We start from the raw sequence: 17,431 nt of genomic DNA, 5'->3' as shown, positions 1-17,431 counted from the left end.
GCAGAGGAAGTCATATTCAGATTTGGGAACAAGACAACTGGTGATGAAATGTAGGAAGAATGAGTTCTGTGACATGGGGGAGGTTAATGCCAGAGGGTGGTGATTTGAGGAGGGAGGGAAAATAAGGAAGTCTAGTTAGAGAGTGGAAACTTGTTCTAGAATCTGGGCTATGAAATTCATGGAGGTAATTTCAGAGTTGGAGGGTGGCACTGGATTCAGCGATTTATGTTTGTTTTCAAAGACATGATGGGTTTGTGAATGTTTCAGCACTAGTGGGAGAGATTCAGAGGAAGACAATGATTCAGAAGGCAACTGGTAGTTGCTACCTTCACATCTACAAATTCTTCTTCTTCTCCACTTCCTCCTCATCCTACTTATTACTATTATTATTACTGTTATTATATCAGCTAGTAAAGAGCTAGTCAATGTTATTAACAGAGAATAAATATTTCACTGAATGAATCATCAAAGCAAAACTAAAAGTTATCAACAGATCTTTTTGGTCTATAAACCTAATAATTCTCATTAAAAAACACCCTCAGGTATTGACTGAACTACCTGCATTAGTCAGGTATTGTATCTGCTTCTTTGTTTATTATACTTGTCCTGTTTCAGGAGGAAAAGGCCATATGTTTTCATATTTCCTTTAAAATTAATTGGTACTCCATGCCATTGAAGCTTTTGCATTTTTAAGTTTTAAGAATTTAAGTTACTTTAGGATCCCAAATATGTTTTATGAATTTAAATTTAATTTAACACTGCAAACATATTCTACACAATCTCTGAAGACAGTTGAAGCTGCTTCACCAATCCTTTGCCTTAGATAAGTGTGTTAATCAGCTTCCAAGATGGCCCCAGTGATCCTCACCTCCCAGTACTCACACTCTTGTACTGTCCCTTCCCATAATGGGTAGGGCTGACTTGTGTAACCAATAGGATACTGCAGAAATGACCTTCCAAGGTTAGATCATAAAAGATATTGCAGCTTCCACCTGGACCCCTCCCTCTGGGGAAGCAAGCGGCCATGTTGTGAGGATACTCAAGCAACCTGTGAAGAGGCCCAATGATGAGGAACTGAGGCCTCCAGCCAAAAGGAAGTTAACCTGTCCACCAGGTGGGAAGTCACATTGGGAACAGATTGCCCAGCAGCCTGCAGCCTCATGGGAAAGTCTATGCCAAAACCACCTGGGTAAGCTGCTCCCAAACTCCAACCCACAGATGTTGTGAGATGTTTATTGTTCTTTTTTTTTTTTTTTTTAAACATCTTTATTGAGGTATAATTGCCTTACAATAGTGTGTTAGCTTCTGCTTTATAACAAAGTGAATCAGTTATACATATACAATATGTTCCCATTTCTCTTCCCTCTTGCATCTCCCTCCCTCCCACCCTCCCCATCCCACCCCTCTAGGTGGTCACAAAGCACCGAGCTGATCTCCCTGTGCTATGCGGCTGCTTCCCACTAGCTATCTATTTTACATTTGGTAGTGTATATATGTCCATGACACTCTCTTACCCTGTCTCATCTCACCCCACCCCCTTTTTTTTTTTTTTAATTAGGTTATTTGTATTTTTATTGTTGAGCTGTAAAAGTTCTTTATATATTCTGGATTCAAGTCCCTTATCAGATATATTATTGCAAATATTTTCTCCCATTCTATGGGTTTTTCTTTTTTTATGGTTCTTTTTTTTTTTTGAAGTATAGCTGATTTACAATGTTGTGTTAATTTCTTCTATACAGCAAAATGATTCAGTTATACATATATATATATATATATTATTTTTCATATTTCTTTCCATATGGTTTGTCATAGGATATTGAATATAGTTCCCTGTGCTATACAGTAGGACATTGTTGTTTATCCATTCTATGTATAATAGCTTGCCTCTGCTAATCCCAAACTCCCAGTCCTTCCCTCTTCCAACCCCCTTCCCCTTAACAATCACAACTCTGTTCTCTATGTCTGTGAGTCTGTTTTTGTTTCATAGATATGTTGATTCATATTGTATTTTAGATTCTACATGCAAGTGATAGCATATGACAGTTGTCTTTCTCTTTCTGACTTACTTCACTTAATGATAATCTCTAGGTCTATCCATGTTGCTGCAAATGGCATTATTTCATTTTTTATGGCTAAGTAATATTCCATTGTATATATGTACCACATCTTCTTTATCCATTCATCTGTCAATGGAATTTAGATTGCTTCCATGTCTTGGCTATTGTAAATGGTGCTGCAGTGAACATTGGGGTGCATGTATCTTTTTGAATTGTTGTTTTCTCCAGATATATGCCCAGGAGTCGGATTGCTGGATTATATGGTAGCTCTATTTTTAGTTTTTTGAGGAACTCCATACTGTTTTCCATAGTGGCTGCACCAATTTACATTCCTACCAACAATGTAAGAGGGTTCCCTTTTCTCCACATCCTCTCCAGCATTTGTTATTTATAGACTTTTTGATGATGACCATTCTGATTGGTGTGTTTATTGTTCTTTAAAGCCACTAAGTTTTGGGGTAATTTGTTACACAAAAACTGATAACTAATATAGATATTATGCAGACCATTATCAACTGCTTGAGATTGGTTGTGTCTTCAGTCATTTTGACAGGTCTATTGTTCCCGGATTATATCACAGCTACTTAAAGATAGTCTGTGATCCTATTTAGATACAGACACATTTATCCTTACACAATTTGAATACCAATAAGTGACATAAAAATATTTCTGGAGATGGAAGGGGCATTGCTGATTTTCATAGTTAAGGCTGGAAAGAGCAATTTCTACTATAGTATGTCTTGTCAGACACCATAAATGTTTTTTCTTTAATTATGTAGGTAAAATGCTTAAAAACCTAAAGGCAGTCTAGTGTTTTAAATAATTTTATTCCTTTTATTTTGGCTGCATTGGGTCTTCGTTGCTGTGTGCAGGCTTTCTCTAGTTGCAGTGAGCAGGGGCTACTCTTTGCTGTGGTGTGCAGGCTTCTCATTGCGGTGGCTTCTCTTGTTGCAGAGCATGGGCTCTAGGCATGCGGGCTTCAGTAATTGCAGCACGTGGGCTCAGTAGTTGCCGCATGTGGGCCCTAGAGTGCATGGGCTTCAGTAGTTGCATGGGCTCAGTAATTGTGGCATGCGGGCTCTAGGATGCACGGGCTTCAGTAGTTGTGGTGCGCGGGCTCAGTAGTTGTGGCTCGTGGGCTCTAGAGCACAGGCTCAGTAGTTGTGGTGCACGGGCTTAGTTGCTCCGCAGCATGTGGGATCTTCCCGGACCAGGGCTCGAACCTGTGTCCCCTGCATTGGCAGGAGGATTCTTAACCACTGCGCCACCAAGGAAGTCCAGTTTTACTCCTTAACATGTATGAATGTTCTCTGTCTGTGTGTGTGTGTGTGTGTGTGTATATATATATATATATGTGTATATATATATATATATATATATATATATATATATATATATATGTATACGTGTATATATATATGTATATATATATACAAACACACATATATGCATATATATACATACATATATATATATGTATATATACACACATAGCTCTTTCCTATTATTCCAAGAAAAAAAAAGGTGGGGACTATAAAAAAATTTACTCCTGATTCCTCATTTATTCAATGTTTTTTCCTTAGTTCCTACTTGATATGCAACTTTTTTTCTCTGTTATCTCCCTTTCAATGTGCATTTCTCATTGTATAGTAGCTCTTTGTGTGCTTGGGCCATACCTTTTTCTAAAATCATGTGTTAAAATGCGATTTGTCTTAGACATGCATAAATTAAGCTACAGTTAAATTTGTTTCTTAATAAACTTCAAAAATCCTTGACCTGAAGTAACCAGACAGAAGGCTGCATCATGCAATGGGAAAGGTCTGGACTTGAAGGCAAACAGCCCTATTACAATTCTAGACGATTCTAAACACACTTTAGTTTGTGTTTGTGGTTGTTGTTATTAAACAATTGAATGGGGTGGAGGGGGGGTGAATAACCCTGACAACTAAAGGAATGACATAATGAGTGAGGCATGCACAGGTTACTTATGGAGATAACCCAGCCAGAATAGCAAGCACCACTGCAATGTAATCGAGTGGATGAAAGGACAGCCCCCAGAGAAGTGGTATCAGGAACGAGTGGGCATGGAGAACAGTGAGGACCAGGGCGCCCACATCTGGAGGGGTCCCACACCACTGTAGCCGGAGATGCATGGGGAGCACAGGAGGGAGAACCCTCTCCAGACTGAAGTGAGGACCTGCTCAGCTCCTCTCTAGAGCTCAGGGGAGAAGAGGTCCTATACCATCCTCCTTCCTGACCACAATCCCATGTTAGTTTTCCAGTTACTGGGAGTCCAGGGATGGCTCCCTGGGAAGCATGGATGGCTGTGTCACTCCTGGAAAAGCAGTAACTTTCATTATAATTTAATTAAGGTGCATGTTGGTCCCCTGTGATGCTGGGTACCAGCCATACCCCAGAAACCCATCATTCCTGGTTGACAGCAGAACATCCAGCTTCCCTGGAAAGTGCTGGCTTCCCAAGGCCCTGCCCTTGCCGAGTCCACCTTGAGGAACCAGTCCTTGTGCCTAGAGCCCATGACTCTTTAATCTTACTGATACTGAGTCCTGGGTTTCAGGGACACAGTGAGATCTGACCAAGGAGTTCCCAGAATAAGGGCCCCGTTGTCCACTTCTCTCCCTTTTGTAATTGATGGTCACAAAATGCAATAAGTAGAGGAACCCATTTTCTTATCTTAATGTGAAGGCCCAAGAGGCAGCACATGGGTAGGTGGAGTGATATTTACTCTACACACAAAGATAAACAGTTCCAAAGGACACATGAAACTGTAAGATTATGGGCTCCCAGTTAAATATGTCCCCCACCTGGCATACAGGCTCCCCAGACTTGCTGCGGAAGGAGAACAGAGCAGCAGCGTACCTGACGTTGGTGTGCCGCTTGACGTACAGGTTGTGAAAGTTGTTGGTGTTTTCCATTTGGCCGGCTTTGGGGCCCTGCAGCCTCTGGATGATCTCGGCTTTCATCTCCATGGCTATGTGCGCTGGCAGCAGGGACAGCAGAAGCCGCTCCTGAAACCAGGTGTGGAAGGAAGACCAAGAGATGTCACACAACCAAGGTCACAGCCAAGTACCATCTGAAATCAATACTGATTTGTAGTGGGGCTAATTTGAGGACTCTTTACAAGTTAAAATACAGACTCTAGAAATACATATTGAAAAAAATATAAAATTTTCTAAGGTCAGAGTGTGTTATTATATTCTTTATTATTTATTGAGCTCTAAGCATGTGTTCTTCAGTATGGAGACTAAAGGAAGGCATAGTTATTTCCCTGAGGATATTATTTATCTATTTTGATTTTAAAGTAGTGAAGCAGAAATAATATTAAAATGCCAGAAACCAGTGGTCAGTCTAAGATAGAAAACACTCATTTTCACCTGCTTGTTCATTTGAGATATAAAGTACAAGCTTTATTGTACTTTTGAAAGTCAGCCAATATTCCACATTTCCTAAGTAAGAGTCACATATTTTCAAATATTTCATTTCCTCTGTGGTGACCATCCAATCCTCTTTAGTGCTTCTAAACTATTATAAAGACAGAGTCAGAAATATTAGCTTCTGAAAAAGACATCACCTATGAGAAACTATAGGTGGGACACAAAGAAATGATAACATATGAGATTTTCTTGTATTTTTAGTCTTTAAATTCAGTATTTGTGGTACATAATAGCATGCAATATTACACATAATCTGTATTTATTATAGTTAGAGTGGCACCTTTTCCAATCTCTTCAAGGAAACTATGCAATTTTTTTTTTTTGAGGAAAAGTATCATAGATGGCAATCTTTGCAAGTTGATATTCATCCTTGAGTGTTTTAAACATTAATCTATTACAGAAAACACCATATTCTTCAGGCATTGTGGATTTAGCTAGTGGCATTCAGTGTGTATAAACAAACATTTGTTGAATGCCACATTTTCTCCTTCTTCCACATTGTCTCTTTTTTTCTTTAAAAAAATTTCTTTTTGGTGGACAAAGTGGTGAGAGAGTAGAGGAAGGGGTGGGGAAGCTGGGCTTTGCTCACAGATTCACTGGTCCAGGTGTCTGTGCCCTGGGCCCACCCACAGTGCACATCGCTTTGGGGCTGTTGGGAACTTTCACCAAGGGAGCAGAGGGTAGGCCAGGAGTGCATCTTGATGAAGATGAAATGACCCTCACCACAGCCCATCCCCAGCCTGACCCAGGAAAAGACAGGTGCAACGTCAACAGGAGACTCAGCGTGTGCCTGTGTGAGGTGTCAGTGCATGGTAGGGAGCGTTTCTCTATGAACTGGCATAACTGAGTGTTGATTGTTTGTTCATCCCTTCCGTCCTTCATTAACCCAATCAGAAAACATCCATCACTGCCCATTAAATGCCAGACCCCTTCATAAGCAGTAATGGTAAGTGCAAAGATGAAGGGGACAGTGTCCCTAATACCATGCTGTTCATGATCCAGGAAGGGGCCCACCCACGGTGCATAGCTGTTAGATGAGGCTAGAAAGACAGGCTGGTATTTGGAGGAAGCCACGTGCCTGAGATCTGGGAAAAAAGGGGGAGCTAACAGACGAGGAGCACCTGCTATGCACCACATGTTCCCAGGAGCCATCTTCACGTGAACCAACTGAATCAAAACAACAGCATCATCTGACTGGTATTGTTACCAACCTCCTTGCAACAGAGGCAAAAAGAAGCAGTTAGATAAAGGGCAGAGAGCTGACACTTCTCATAACACTTGTCACACACCAAAGGGAATTTTATTGGTACTTAGGAAAGTAAGAGAACACTTTTTATTTAATAATCAACTTTTTACTTTTTTGTTAAATTCCCCTTGATGTTTCCATTTAAATTAAGAAATGAAATGGAGAAATCAAAATTTTCTAACAAGGTAAATGTCCATATATACATCTGGGGAAATATAAATTAATATTAACTGTACAAAATAATGAGGTTAATGTTGGTGTGGTCTAAAATATAACAGAATGAAATGCACAATGACAATAACACAAAAGATGAAATGGGAGTCAATGGAATAAAAATGTTCTGAGATCCTAGAATTGTGTGAGAAGTGGCAAAAGAAAGCAATTTATGTTAGACTGTAGTAAGTCAAGAAAGGATGCAATTTCCACATCAGCAACAAAAAGTTTGAAAAACTGTATGACTAACAGGTTAACAGAGAAAATGGGAAAGAAATCCTTGATTAATCCAAAATAAATCAATAAAGAAGAATCAAAGAAAACTAAAAACAGGTAGGGCAAATAGAAAATAAATCATAAAATGCCAGTTATTAGCCTGTTGTGTCAGAAATTATATTAAATGTAAATGGACTAAATATTCCAATTAACTGACTAATACTGTCAGATTGGACTGAAAAAAAGACAAAATGTAACTCTAAACTACTCACAATAAACACATCTTAAATATAAGAATACAAAACTATCAGAAATAAAAAAAGATACACCAAAAAGAGATAAATTATAAAAACCTTAATGAAAAAAAAAGCAGTATAGCTATACCAATATCAGAAAGATACTGTAGATATTCCAGTCTTAGGGGAAAAGATTGACAAGTCCACAAATTTTTTTTTGGTGGGGGAAATACGACTAGATTTTATTGTGGACATTGGCAATATAACCCCTTTTGTGGTTCCTTCCACTGAAAGAGACTGGTGGTGTGAAGGGCAGTGAACTGGGGGGCTTGTCTATTGCTTTATTTCTTAATACCTGCAGGAGTTCCTGGAAAGTAGCATTTTCTCTGTAGTTATTTGTTCAATGAATGAAGGACCTGCTGTGCATTTTATCTGGGGCACAATAAAGAAAAATCTAATTTCAAAGCCTCTGTTCTTTGTTGGTACTACTTATGTGGAGACCTGGGTAGACAGTGCTTATGATTTAAAATCAGATTAATGACCCCCCCCTTTTTTTTAAGCATCTTTATTGGAGTATAATTGCTTTACAATGGTGTGTTAATTTCTGCTTTATAACAAAGTGAATCAGTTATACATATACATATGTCCCTATATCTCTTCCCTCTTCCATCTCCCTCCCTCCCACCCTCCCTATCTCACCCCTCTAGGTGGTCACAAAGCAGCGAGTTAATCTCCCTGTGCTATGTGGCTGCTTCCCACTAGCTATCTATTCTATGTTTGGTAGTGTATATATGTCCATGCCACTCTCTCACTTTGTCCCAGCTTACCCTTCCCCCTCCCTGTATCCTCAAGTCCATTCTCTAGTAGATCTGTGTCTTTATTCCTATCTTGCCCCTAGGTTCTTCATGACAATTTTTTTTTTTTTTAGATTCCATATATATGTGTTAGCATATGGTATTTGTTTTTCTCTTTCTGACTTACTTCACTCTGTATGACAGACCCTAGGTCCATCCACCTCACTACAAATAACTCAATTTCGTTTCTTTTTATGGCTGAGTAATATTCCATTGTATATATGTGCCACACCTTCTTTACCCATTCACCTGTCGATGGACACGTAGGTTGCTTCCATGTCCTGGCTATTGTAAATAGTGCTGCAATGAACATTGTGGTACATGACTCTTTTTGAATTATGGTTTTCTTAGGGTATATGCCCAGTAGTGGGATTGCTGGGTCATATGGTAGTTCTATTTTAGTTTTTAAAGGAACCTCCATACTATTCTCCATAGTGGCTGTATCATTGTACATTCCCACCAACAATGCAAGAGAGTACCCTTTTCTCCACACCCTCTCCAGCATTTGTTGTTTGTAGATTTTTTGATGATGGCCATTCTGACTGGTGTGAGATGATATCTCATTGTAGTTTTGATTTGCATTTCTCTAATGATTAATGATGTTGAGCATTCTTTCATGTGTTTGTTGGCAATCTGTATATCTTCTTCTTTGGAGAAATGTCTATTTAGGTCTTCTGCCCATTTGTGGATTGGGTTGTTTGTTTTTTTGATATTGAGCTGCATGAGCTACTTGTAAATTTTGGAGATGAATCCTTTGTCAGTTGCTTCATTTGCAAATATTTTCTCCCATTCTGAGGGTTGACTTTTCATCTTGTTTATGGTTTTCTTTGCTGTGCAAAAGCTTTGAAGTTTCATTAGGTCCCATTTGTTTATTTTGGTTTTTATTTCCATTTCTCTAGGAGGTGGGTCAAAAAGGATCTTGCTGTGATTTATGTCATAGAGTGTTCTGCCTATGTTTTCCTCTAAGAGTTTGATAGTGTCTGGCCTTACATTTAGGTCTTTAATCCATTTTGAGTCTATTTTTGTGTATGGTGTTAGGGAGTGTTCTAATTTCATTCTTTTACATGTAGCTGTCCAGTTTTCCCAGCACCACTTATTGAAGAGGCTGTCTTTTCTCCATTGTATATTCTTGCATCCTTTATCAAAGATAAGGTGACCATATGTGTGTGGGTTTATCTCTGGGCTTTCTATCCTGTTCCATTGATCTATATTTCTGTTTTTGTGCCAGTACCATACTGTCTTGATTACTGTAGCTTTGTAGTATAGTCTGAAGTCAGGGAGCCTAACTCCTCCAGCTCCGCTTTTCTTTCTCAAGATTGCTTTGGCTATTCGGGGTCTTTTGTGTTTACATACAAATTGTGAAATTTTTTGTTCTAGTTCTGTGAAAAATACCAGAGGTAGTTTGATAGGAATTGCATTGAATCTGTAGATTGCTTTGGGTAGTAGAGTCATTTTCACAATGTTGATTCTTCCAATCCAAAAACATGGTATATTTCTCCATCTATTTGTATCATCTTTAATTTCTTTCATCAGTGTCTTATAATTTTCTGCATACAGGTCTTTTGTCTCCTTAGGTAGGTTTATTCCAAGATATCTTATTCTTTTTGTTACTATGGTAAATGGGAGTGTTTTCTTAATTTCACTTTCATATTTTTCATCATTAGTGTATAGGAATGCAAAAATTTCTGTGCATTAATTTTGTATCCTGCTAATTTACCAAATTCATTGGTTAGCTCTAGTAGTTTTCTGGTAGCAACTTTAGGATTCTCTATGTATAGTATCATGTCATCTGCGAACAGTGACAGCTTTATTTCTTCTTTTCCAATTTGTATTCCTTTTACTTCTTTTTCTTCTCTGATTGCTGTAGCTGAAAATTCCAAAACTATGTTTAATAATAGTGGTGAGAATGGGCAACCTTGTCTTGTTCCTGATCTTAGTGGAAAAGTTTCAGTTTTTCACCATTGAGGACGATGTTGGCTGTGGGTTTGTCATATATGGCCTTTATTATGTTGAGGAAAGTCCCCTCTATGCCTAATTTTTGGAAGGTTTTTATCATAAATGGGTGTTAAATTTTGTTGAAAGCTTTTTTTGCATCTATTGAGATGATCATATGGTTTTTCTCCTTCAATTTGTTAATATGGTGTATCACATTGATTGATTTGCATATATTGAAGAATTCTTGCATTCCTGAGATAAACCCCACTTGATCATGTTGTATGATCCTTTTAATGTGCTGTTGGATTCTGTTTGCTAGTATTTTATTGAGGATTTTTGCATCTATGTCCAGCAGAGATATTGGCCTGTAGTTTTCTTTCTTTGTGACATCTTTCTCTGGTTTTGGTATCAGGGTGATGGTGCCCTCATCGAATGAGTTTGGGAGTGTTCCTCCCTCTACTATATTTTGGAAGAGTTTGAGAAGGATAGGTGTTAGCTCTTCTCTAAATGTTTGATAGAATTCGACTGTGAAGCCACGTGGTCCTGGGCTTTTGTTTGTTGGAAGATTTTTAATCACAGTTTCAGTTTCAGTGCTTGTGATTGGTCTGTTCATATTTTCTATTTCTTCCTGGTTCAGTCTCGGAAGGTTGTGCATTTCTAAGAATGTGTCCATTTCATCCAGGTTGTCTATTTTATTGGCATATAGCTGCTTGTAGTAATCTCTCAGGGTCCTTTGTATTTCTGCAGTGTCACTTGTTACTTCTCCTTTTTCATTTCTAATTCTATTGATTTGAGTCTTCTCCTTTATTTCTTGATGAGTCTGGCTAATGGTTTATCAATTTTGTTCATCTTCTCAAAGAACCGACTTTTAGTTTCATTGATCTTTGCTATTGTTTCCTTCATTTCTTTTTCATTTATTTCTGATCTGATCTTTATGATTTCTTTCCTTCTGCTAACTTTGGGGTTTTTTTGTTATTCTTTGTCTAATTGCTTTAGGTGTAAGGTTAGGTTGTTTATTAGAGATGTTTCTTGTTTCTTAAGGTAGGCTTGTATAGCTATAAACTTCCCTCTTACAACTGCTTTTGCTGCATCCCATAGGTTTTGGGTCGTTGTGTTTTCATTGTCATTTGTTTCTAGGTATTTTTTTATTTCCTCTTTGATTTCTTCAGTGATGTCTTGGTTATTAAGTAGTGTGTTGTTTAGCCTCCATGTGTTTGCATTTGTTACAGATTTTTTCCTGTAATTGATATCTTGTCTCATAGCATTGTGGTTGGAAAAGATACTTGATACGATTTCAGTTTTCTTAAATTTACCAAGGCTTGATTTGTGACCCAAGATATGATCTAACCTGGAGAATGTTCCATGAGCACTTGAGAAGAATGTGTATTCTGTTGTTTTTGGATGGAATGTCCTATAAATATCAATCAAGTCCATCTTGTTTAATGTATCATTTAAAGCTTGTGTTTCCTTATTTATTTTCATTTTGGATGATCTGTCCATTGGTGAAAGTGGGGTGTTAAAGTCCCCTACTATGATTGTGCTACTGTCGATTTCCCCTTTTATGGCTGTTATTATTTGCCTTTTGTATTGAGGTGCTCCTATGCTAGGTGCATAAATATTTACAATTGTTATATCTTCTTCTTGGATTGATCCCTTGATCATTATGTAGTGTCCTTCTTTGTCTCTTGTAATAGTCTTTGTTTTAAAGTTTATTTTGTCTGATATAAGAATTGCTACTCCAGCTTTTTTTGATTTCCATTTGCATGGAATATCTTTTACCATCCCCTCACTTTCAGTCTGTATGTGTCCCTAGGTCTGAGGTGGGACTCTTGTAGACAGCATATATATGGGTCTTGTTTTTGTACCCAATCAGCCAGTCTATGTCTTTTGGTTGGAGCATTTACTCCATTTTTATTTAAGGTAATTATCAACATGTATGTTCCTATTCCCATTTTCTTAAATGTTTTGGGTTTGTTACTGTAGGTCTTTTACTTCTCTTGTGTTTCCTGACTAGAGAAGATCCTTTAGCATTTGTTGTAAAGCTGGTTTGGTGGTGCTGAATTCTCTTAGCTTTTGCTTGTTTGTAAACATTTTAACTTCTCCATCAAATCTGAATGAGATCGTTGTTGGGTAGAGTAATCTTGGGTGTAGGTTTTTCTCCTTCTTCACTTTAAATATGTCCTGCCACTCCCTTCTGGCTTGCAGAGTTTTTGCTGAAAGATCAGCTGTTAACCTTATGGGGATTCCCTTGTGTGTTTGTTGTTTTTCCCTTGCTGCTTTTAATATTTGTTCTTTGTATTTAATTTTTGATAGTTTGATTAATATGTGTCTTGGCGTGTTTCTCCTTGGATTTATCCTGTTTGAGACTCTCTGTGCTTCCTGGACTTGATTAACTATTTCCTTTCCAATATTAGGGAAGTTTTCAACTATAATCTCTTCAAGTATTTTCTCAGTCCCTGTCTTTTTCTCTTCTTCTCCTGGGACTCCTATAATTCTAATGTTGCTGCATTTAATGTTGTCCCAGAGGTCTCTGAGACTGTCCTCAATTCTTTTCATTCTTTTTTCTTTATTCTGCTCTGCAGTACTTATTTCCACTATTTTATCTTCCAGGTCACTTATCTGTTCTTCTACCTCAGTTATTCTGCTATTGATCCCTTCTAGAGAATTTTAAATTTCATTTATTGTGTTGTTCATCACTGTTTGTTTGCTCTTTAGTTCTTCTAGGTCCTTGTTAAACGTTTCTTGTATTTTCTCCATTCTATTTCCAAGATTTTGGATCATCTTTACTATCATTCTGAATTCTTTTTCAGGTAGACTGCCTATTTCTTCTTCATTTGTTAGGTCTGGTGGGTTTTTGCCTTGCTCCTTCATCTGCTGTGTGTTTCTCCGTCTTCTCATTTTGCTTAACTTACTCTGTTTGGGGTCTCCTTTTTGCAGGCTGCAGGTTTGTAGTTCCCGTTGTTTTTGGTGTCTGTCCCCAGTGGCTAAGGTTGGTTCAGTGGGCTGTGTACGTTTCCTGGTGGAGGGGACTAGTGCCTGTGTTCTGGTGGATGAGGCTGAATCTTGTCTTTCTGGTGGGCAGGTCCACGTCTGGTGGTGTGTTTTGGTGTGTCTGTGGCCTTATTATGGGTTTAGGCAGCCTCTCTGCTAATGGATGAGGTTGTGTTCCTGTCTTGCTAGCTGTTTGGCATAGGGTGTACTGCACTGTAGCTTGCTGGTCATTGAGTGGAGCTGGGTCTTGGTGTTGAGATGGAGATCTCTGGGAGATTTTCACTGTTTGATATTACGTGGAGCTGGTAGGTCTCTTGTGGACCAGTGTCCTGAACTTGGCTCTCCCACCTCAGAGGCACAGTCCTGATGCCTGGCTGGAGCACCAAGAGCCTGTCCTCCACACAGCTCAGAATAAAAGGGAGAAAAAAAAGAAAGAAAGAAGAAGATAAAATAAAATAAAATAAAGTAATGTAAAGTAAAATAAAGTTATTAAAATAAAAAATAATTATTAAAAAAAATTTTTGTAAGTAATAAAAAAATTTTTTAAAAAAGGAAAGAAAGAAAGAAGAGAGCAGCCAAACCAGAAAACAAATCCCCAATGATAACAGGTGGTAAAAACTATACTTAAAAAACAAAAACAAAAACAAAAAAAAGGACAGACAGAACCCTAGGACATAATGTAAATGCAAAGCTATACAGACAAAATCACACACAGAAGCATACACATACACACTCAAAAAAGAGAAAAAAAAAATATATCGTTGCTCCCAAAGTCCACCTCCTCAATTTGGGATGATTAGTTGTCTATTCAGGTATTCCACAGGTGCAGGGTACATCAAGTTGACTGTGGAGCTTTAATCTGCTGCTTCTCAGGCTGCTGGGAGAGATTTCCCTTTCTCTTCTTTGTTCGCACAGCTCCCGGGGTTCAGCTTTGGATTTGGACCCGCCTCTGCGTGTAGGTCACCTGAGGGCGTCTGTTCTTCACTCAGACAGGACGGGGTTAAAGGAGCAGCTGCTTCGGGGGCTCTGGCTCACTCAGGCCGGGGGGAGGGAGGGGTACGGAGGAGGCGGGGCGAGCCTGCAGCGGCAGAGGCCGGCGTGACGTTGCACCAGCCCGAGGCGCGCCGTGCGTTCTCCCGGGGAAGTTGTCCCCGGATCACGGGAGCCTGGCAGTGGCGGGCTGCACCGGCTCCCGGGAGGGGCGGTGTGGATAGTGACCTGTGCTCGCACACAGGCTTCTTGGTGGCGGCAGCAGCAGCCTTAGCGTCTCATGCCCATCTCTGGGGTCCGCGCTGATAGCCACGGCTCGCGCCCATCTCTGGAGCTCATTTAGGCGGCGCTCTGAATCCCCTCTCCTTGCGCACCAGGAAACAAAGAGGTAAGAAAAAGTCTCTTGCCTCTTCGGCAGCTGCAGACTTTTTCCCGGACTCCCTCCCGGCTCGCCGTGGCGCACTAGCCCCTTCAGGCTGTGTTCACGCCGCCAGCCCCAGTCCTCTCCCTGCGATCCGACAGAAGCCCGAGCCTCAGCTCCCAGCCCCCGCCCGCCCCGGCGGGGGAGCAGACAAGCCTCTCGGGCTGGTGAGTGCTGCTCGGCGCTGATCCTCAGTGCAGGAATCTCTCCTCTTTGTCCTCTGCACCCCTGTGGCTGCGCTCTCCTCCGTGGCTCCGAAGCTTCCCCCTCCGCCACCCGCAGTCTCCGCCTGCGAAGGGGCTCCTAGTGTGTGGACACCTTTCCTCCTTCACAGCTCCCTCCCCGAGGTGCAGGTCCTGTCCCTATTCTTTGTCTTAGTTATTTCTTTTTTCTTTTGCCCTACCCAGGTACATGGGGAGTTTCTTGCCTTTTGGGAGGTCTGGGGTCTTCTGCCAGCGTTCAGTAGGTGTTCTACAGGAGTTGTTCCACATGTAGATGTATTTCTGACGTATTTGTGGGGAGGAAGGTGATCTCCACGTCTTACTCTTCCGCCATCTTGAAGCTCCGCCCTAATGACCTTCTTGGTCATAAATACCAGGCCTGGGCAAAATCTGGATCAGTGATGTTCATACAAAGGGAAATTTAACTACTCTGCAAAATAACGCAGTGATTACTCTGGGTTTTTCTCTCTGGCAGACAATGATACTGTGGGTATAGGAGAAGAGTGAAAGACTCATTTAGTGGGAGGGGAGAACCCAGCTTCATATCAGCAGGCTGCATCCAAGGAAAAAGAGAACATTCAAAGTGTCTCCTGGTTGGAAAATGGTTGGTAAACATTGGCAACCACTTGAAATTGAATTTTGATTTGATTTGTATTCTGAGCTCGAATTCCCTTCTGTTATTCTCCAAATTTCATTAATGATCTAACAATATAGCAGCATCATGTTAGCTTAAAGGTGACAAGGTGATTTCAAATTTTGGACTACAGCAAAATGTGTGAGACATCTCTGCATCCGGATGGGGCCAAGATAAGCAAAAGCAAGAGGATGGAAAATAACTGAGGTCAAAAATAGAGTGAGAAATCAAGTAATGTTTTGGTTTTTCAACAGAACAGGTTCCCCCAGAAAAATAGAGCCACTTGGAACTCAGATTACCAAGAAATTACTAATGACGTGAAAAATAGATGTCCGTATTTTAAAACTTAGAAGAAAAGCTGTGTCCTTGTTACACACAAATTGAGAGTTCAATACATTTGGTTGTTGATCTAATGTCTATACAATTCTGCTCCCTCTCTGATCTCAGAACCCACATGGAAAGACAGTGGGATTTATTTTTAAAATAAATGGCACTTTACTACCTTTTGTAATCTTAATACAAAGAACTGTTCCATCATCTACTCATCTTTTGTTACCCAACTGACAAGTACATCTATTTGCCACTTATTGTCATTTTTCTGTGTTTTGGCTTTCATGACCAACCAGATGGTTAGACATTTGGGAAGTCTGAAGGTCATAAAACACGTGATACATCCAAGGAAGTACTTAGACAACAAGACAACAGACTTTGTCCCTTAAAGTTTGGAACTGAGTTATGCTAATGCTGCATTCACTTAATTCCATTCTGGTAGCTATTGAGCACACTGTATGTATTGGGTGACTCTGTATGGGATGATCTCTGTTTCTCTTTCTGTTTATTGATCAGTGTATTGCATCACTGGATGTGAGGTCAAAATATTATAAAGGGCTCATAATGTTCAAAATCTATTTAAACAAATAGAGGAAACCTATTGAGCAAAGTATGAAACTGATGTCAACAAAATCAGAAGACCTGTCTGGTCACCCTCTCAGACATGATCAAAGCAGTCCCAGGTGGGAGCAAAAGGAGGCATGTTACTGAGAGTGCCATCAAATCTCTGTCATAAAGCAAGTAGATACTGAATACAAATTTGTTAACTTTGAAAACAGTGACAATAAGTGTTGGCATGTAGGAATAACAGATTATGAATAACCAGATTATGAATTTGGTCTAGGCTATCTGTTTAGAAATCTCAGTGGAATCTATGTCTACAGAGATGTCTGATGATTGGCTTAAGTAGATTAAAACCAATTTTGTACCTTCTGATGGGTGATGGAAGAGTTAAGGGCTAAGAAAAAACAAAACGCACAAGGTCACAATGCTCAGTTGACATCGTTCTGCATTATTACCATACGATGATAAGCTGAGTGTCCACGCGGATACGGTGCAGTCAGTCGACTCTCCCAATGTTTATATTCATTTCTAGTTATGCTTTCTGGAGCCGATGTTGGTGGTGTCCTAACCATATTCCCTCTGCCTTCCTTGGAGGTCACCTGCAGGCTGTTCCTTTCTAAATCTACAGTTTCCTGTGCTTCAACCAATGAGAAAGTAATTGATGGATATTAAAAAAAAATCATTTATAAAATGATGGATAAATGCCCCAGTTTCTGCACCCACACCCCTCAGTGGGCAGGTCTGCGCATCTTCCACACTTCCCTTGGAGGGTCTCCAGATGGACTGAGCCCCTGTTGCCAGTTGCCCCTTTCAGTAGCTGGAGCTGAACCCTCCCTGGTCCACTCGCTCTGCCACCTGGAACCACTTCCCAACTAAATGTCCACACCCACGTCCTTGCCTTAGGGCTGCTTGGGGCAAACCTGAGATATTTCTAAGCATCTCTCTTCTGCCTACATTCTGTAATAAGAATACACTAAACCCCAAAGCACACAGAGCCAGCCTTTCCTGAAAGACAGATGTTATGAACAAAAAAGATGAATCAAATATAGTAATTTTCTTTCATGCCCATAA

General features: G+C 39.9%; 1 protein-coding gene across 2 annotated transcripts in view; it reads right to left on the bottom strand.

The window, feature by feature from the left end:
* ADCY2 (adenylate cyclase 2) overlaps positions 1-17,431 on the bottom strand; it is a 433,285-nt gene that overhangs the window by 134,975 nt on the left and 280,879 nt on the right. For both annotated transcript variants that reach the window (XM_082380318.1, XM_082380317.1), the window contains exon 5: positions 4,935-5,083. In XM_082380318.1, the coding sequence (XP_082236444.1) occupies positions 4,935-5,083 (149 nt within the window). The remainder of the gene's footprint in view (positions 1-4,934; positions 5,084-17,431) is intronic.

Source organism: Balaenoptera borealis, assembly GCF_965194805.1.
Source record: "Balaenoptera borealis genome assembly, chromosome: 2".
Taxonomy (NCBI): Eukaryota; Metazoa; Chordata; class Mammalia; order Artiodactyla; family Balaenopteridae; genus Balaenoptera; species Balaenoptera borealis.
The sequence above is the reverse complement of the archived record's forward strand: the minus strand, read 5'-3'. Positions and strand labels throughout refer to the sequence as shown.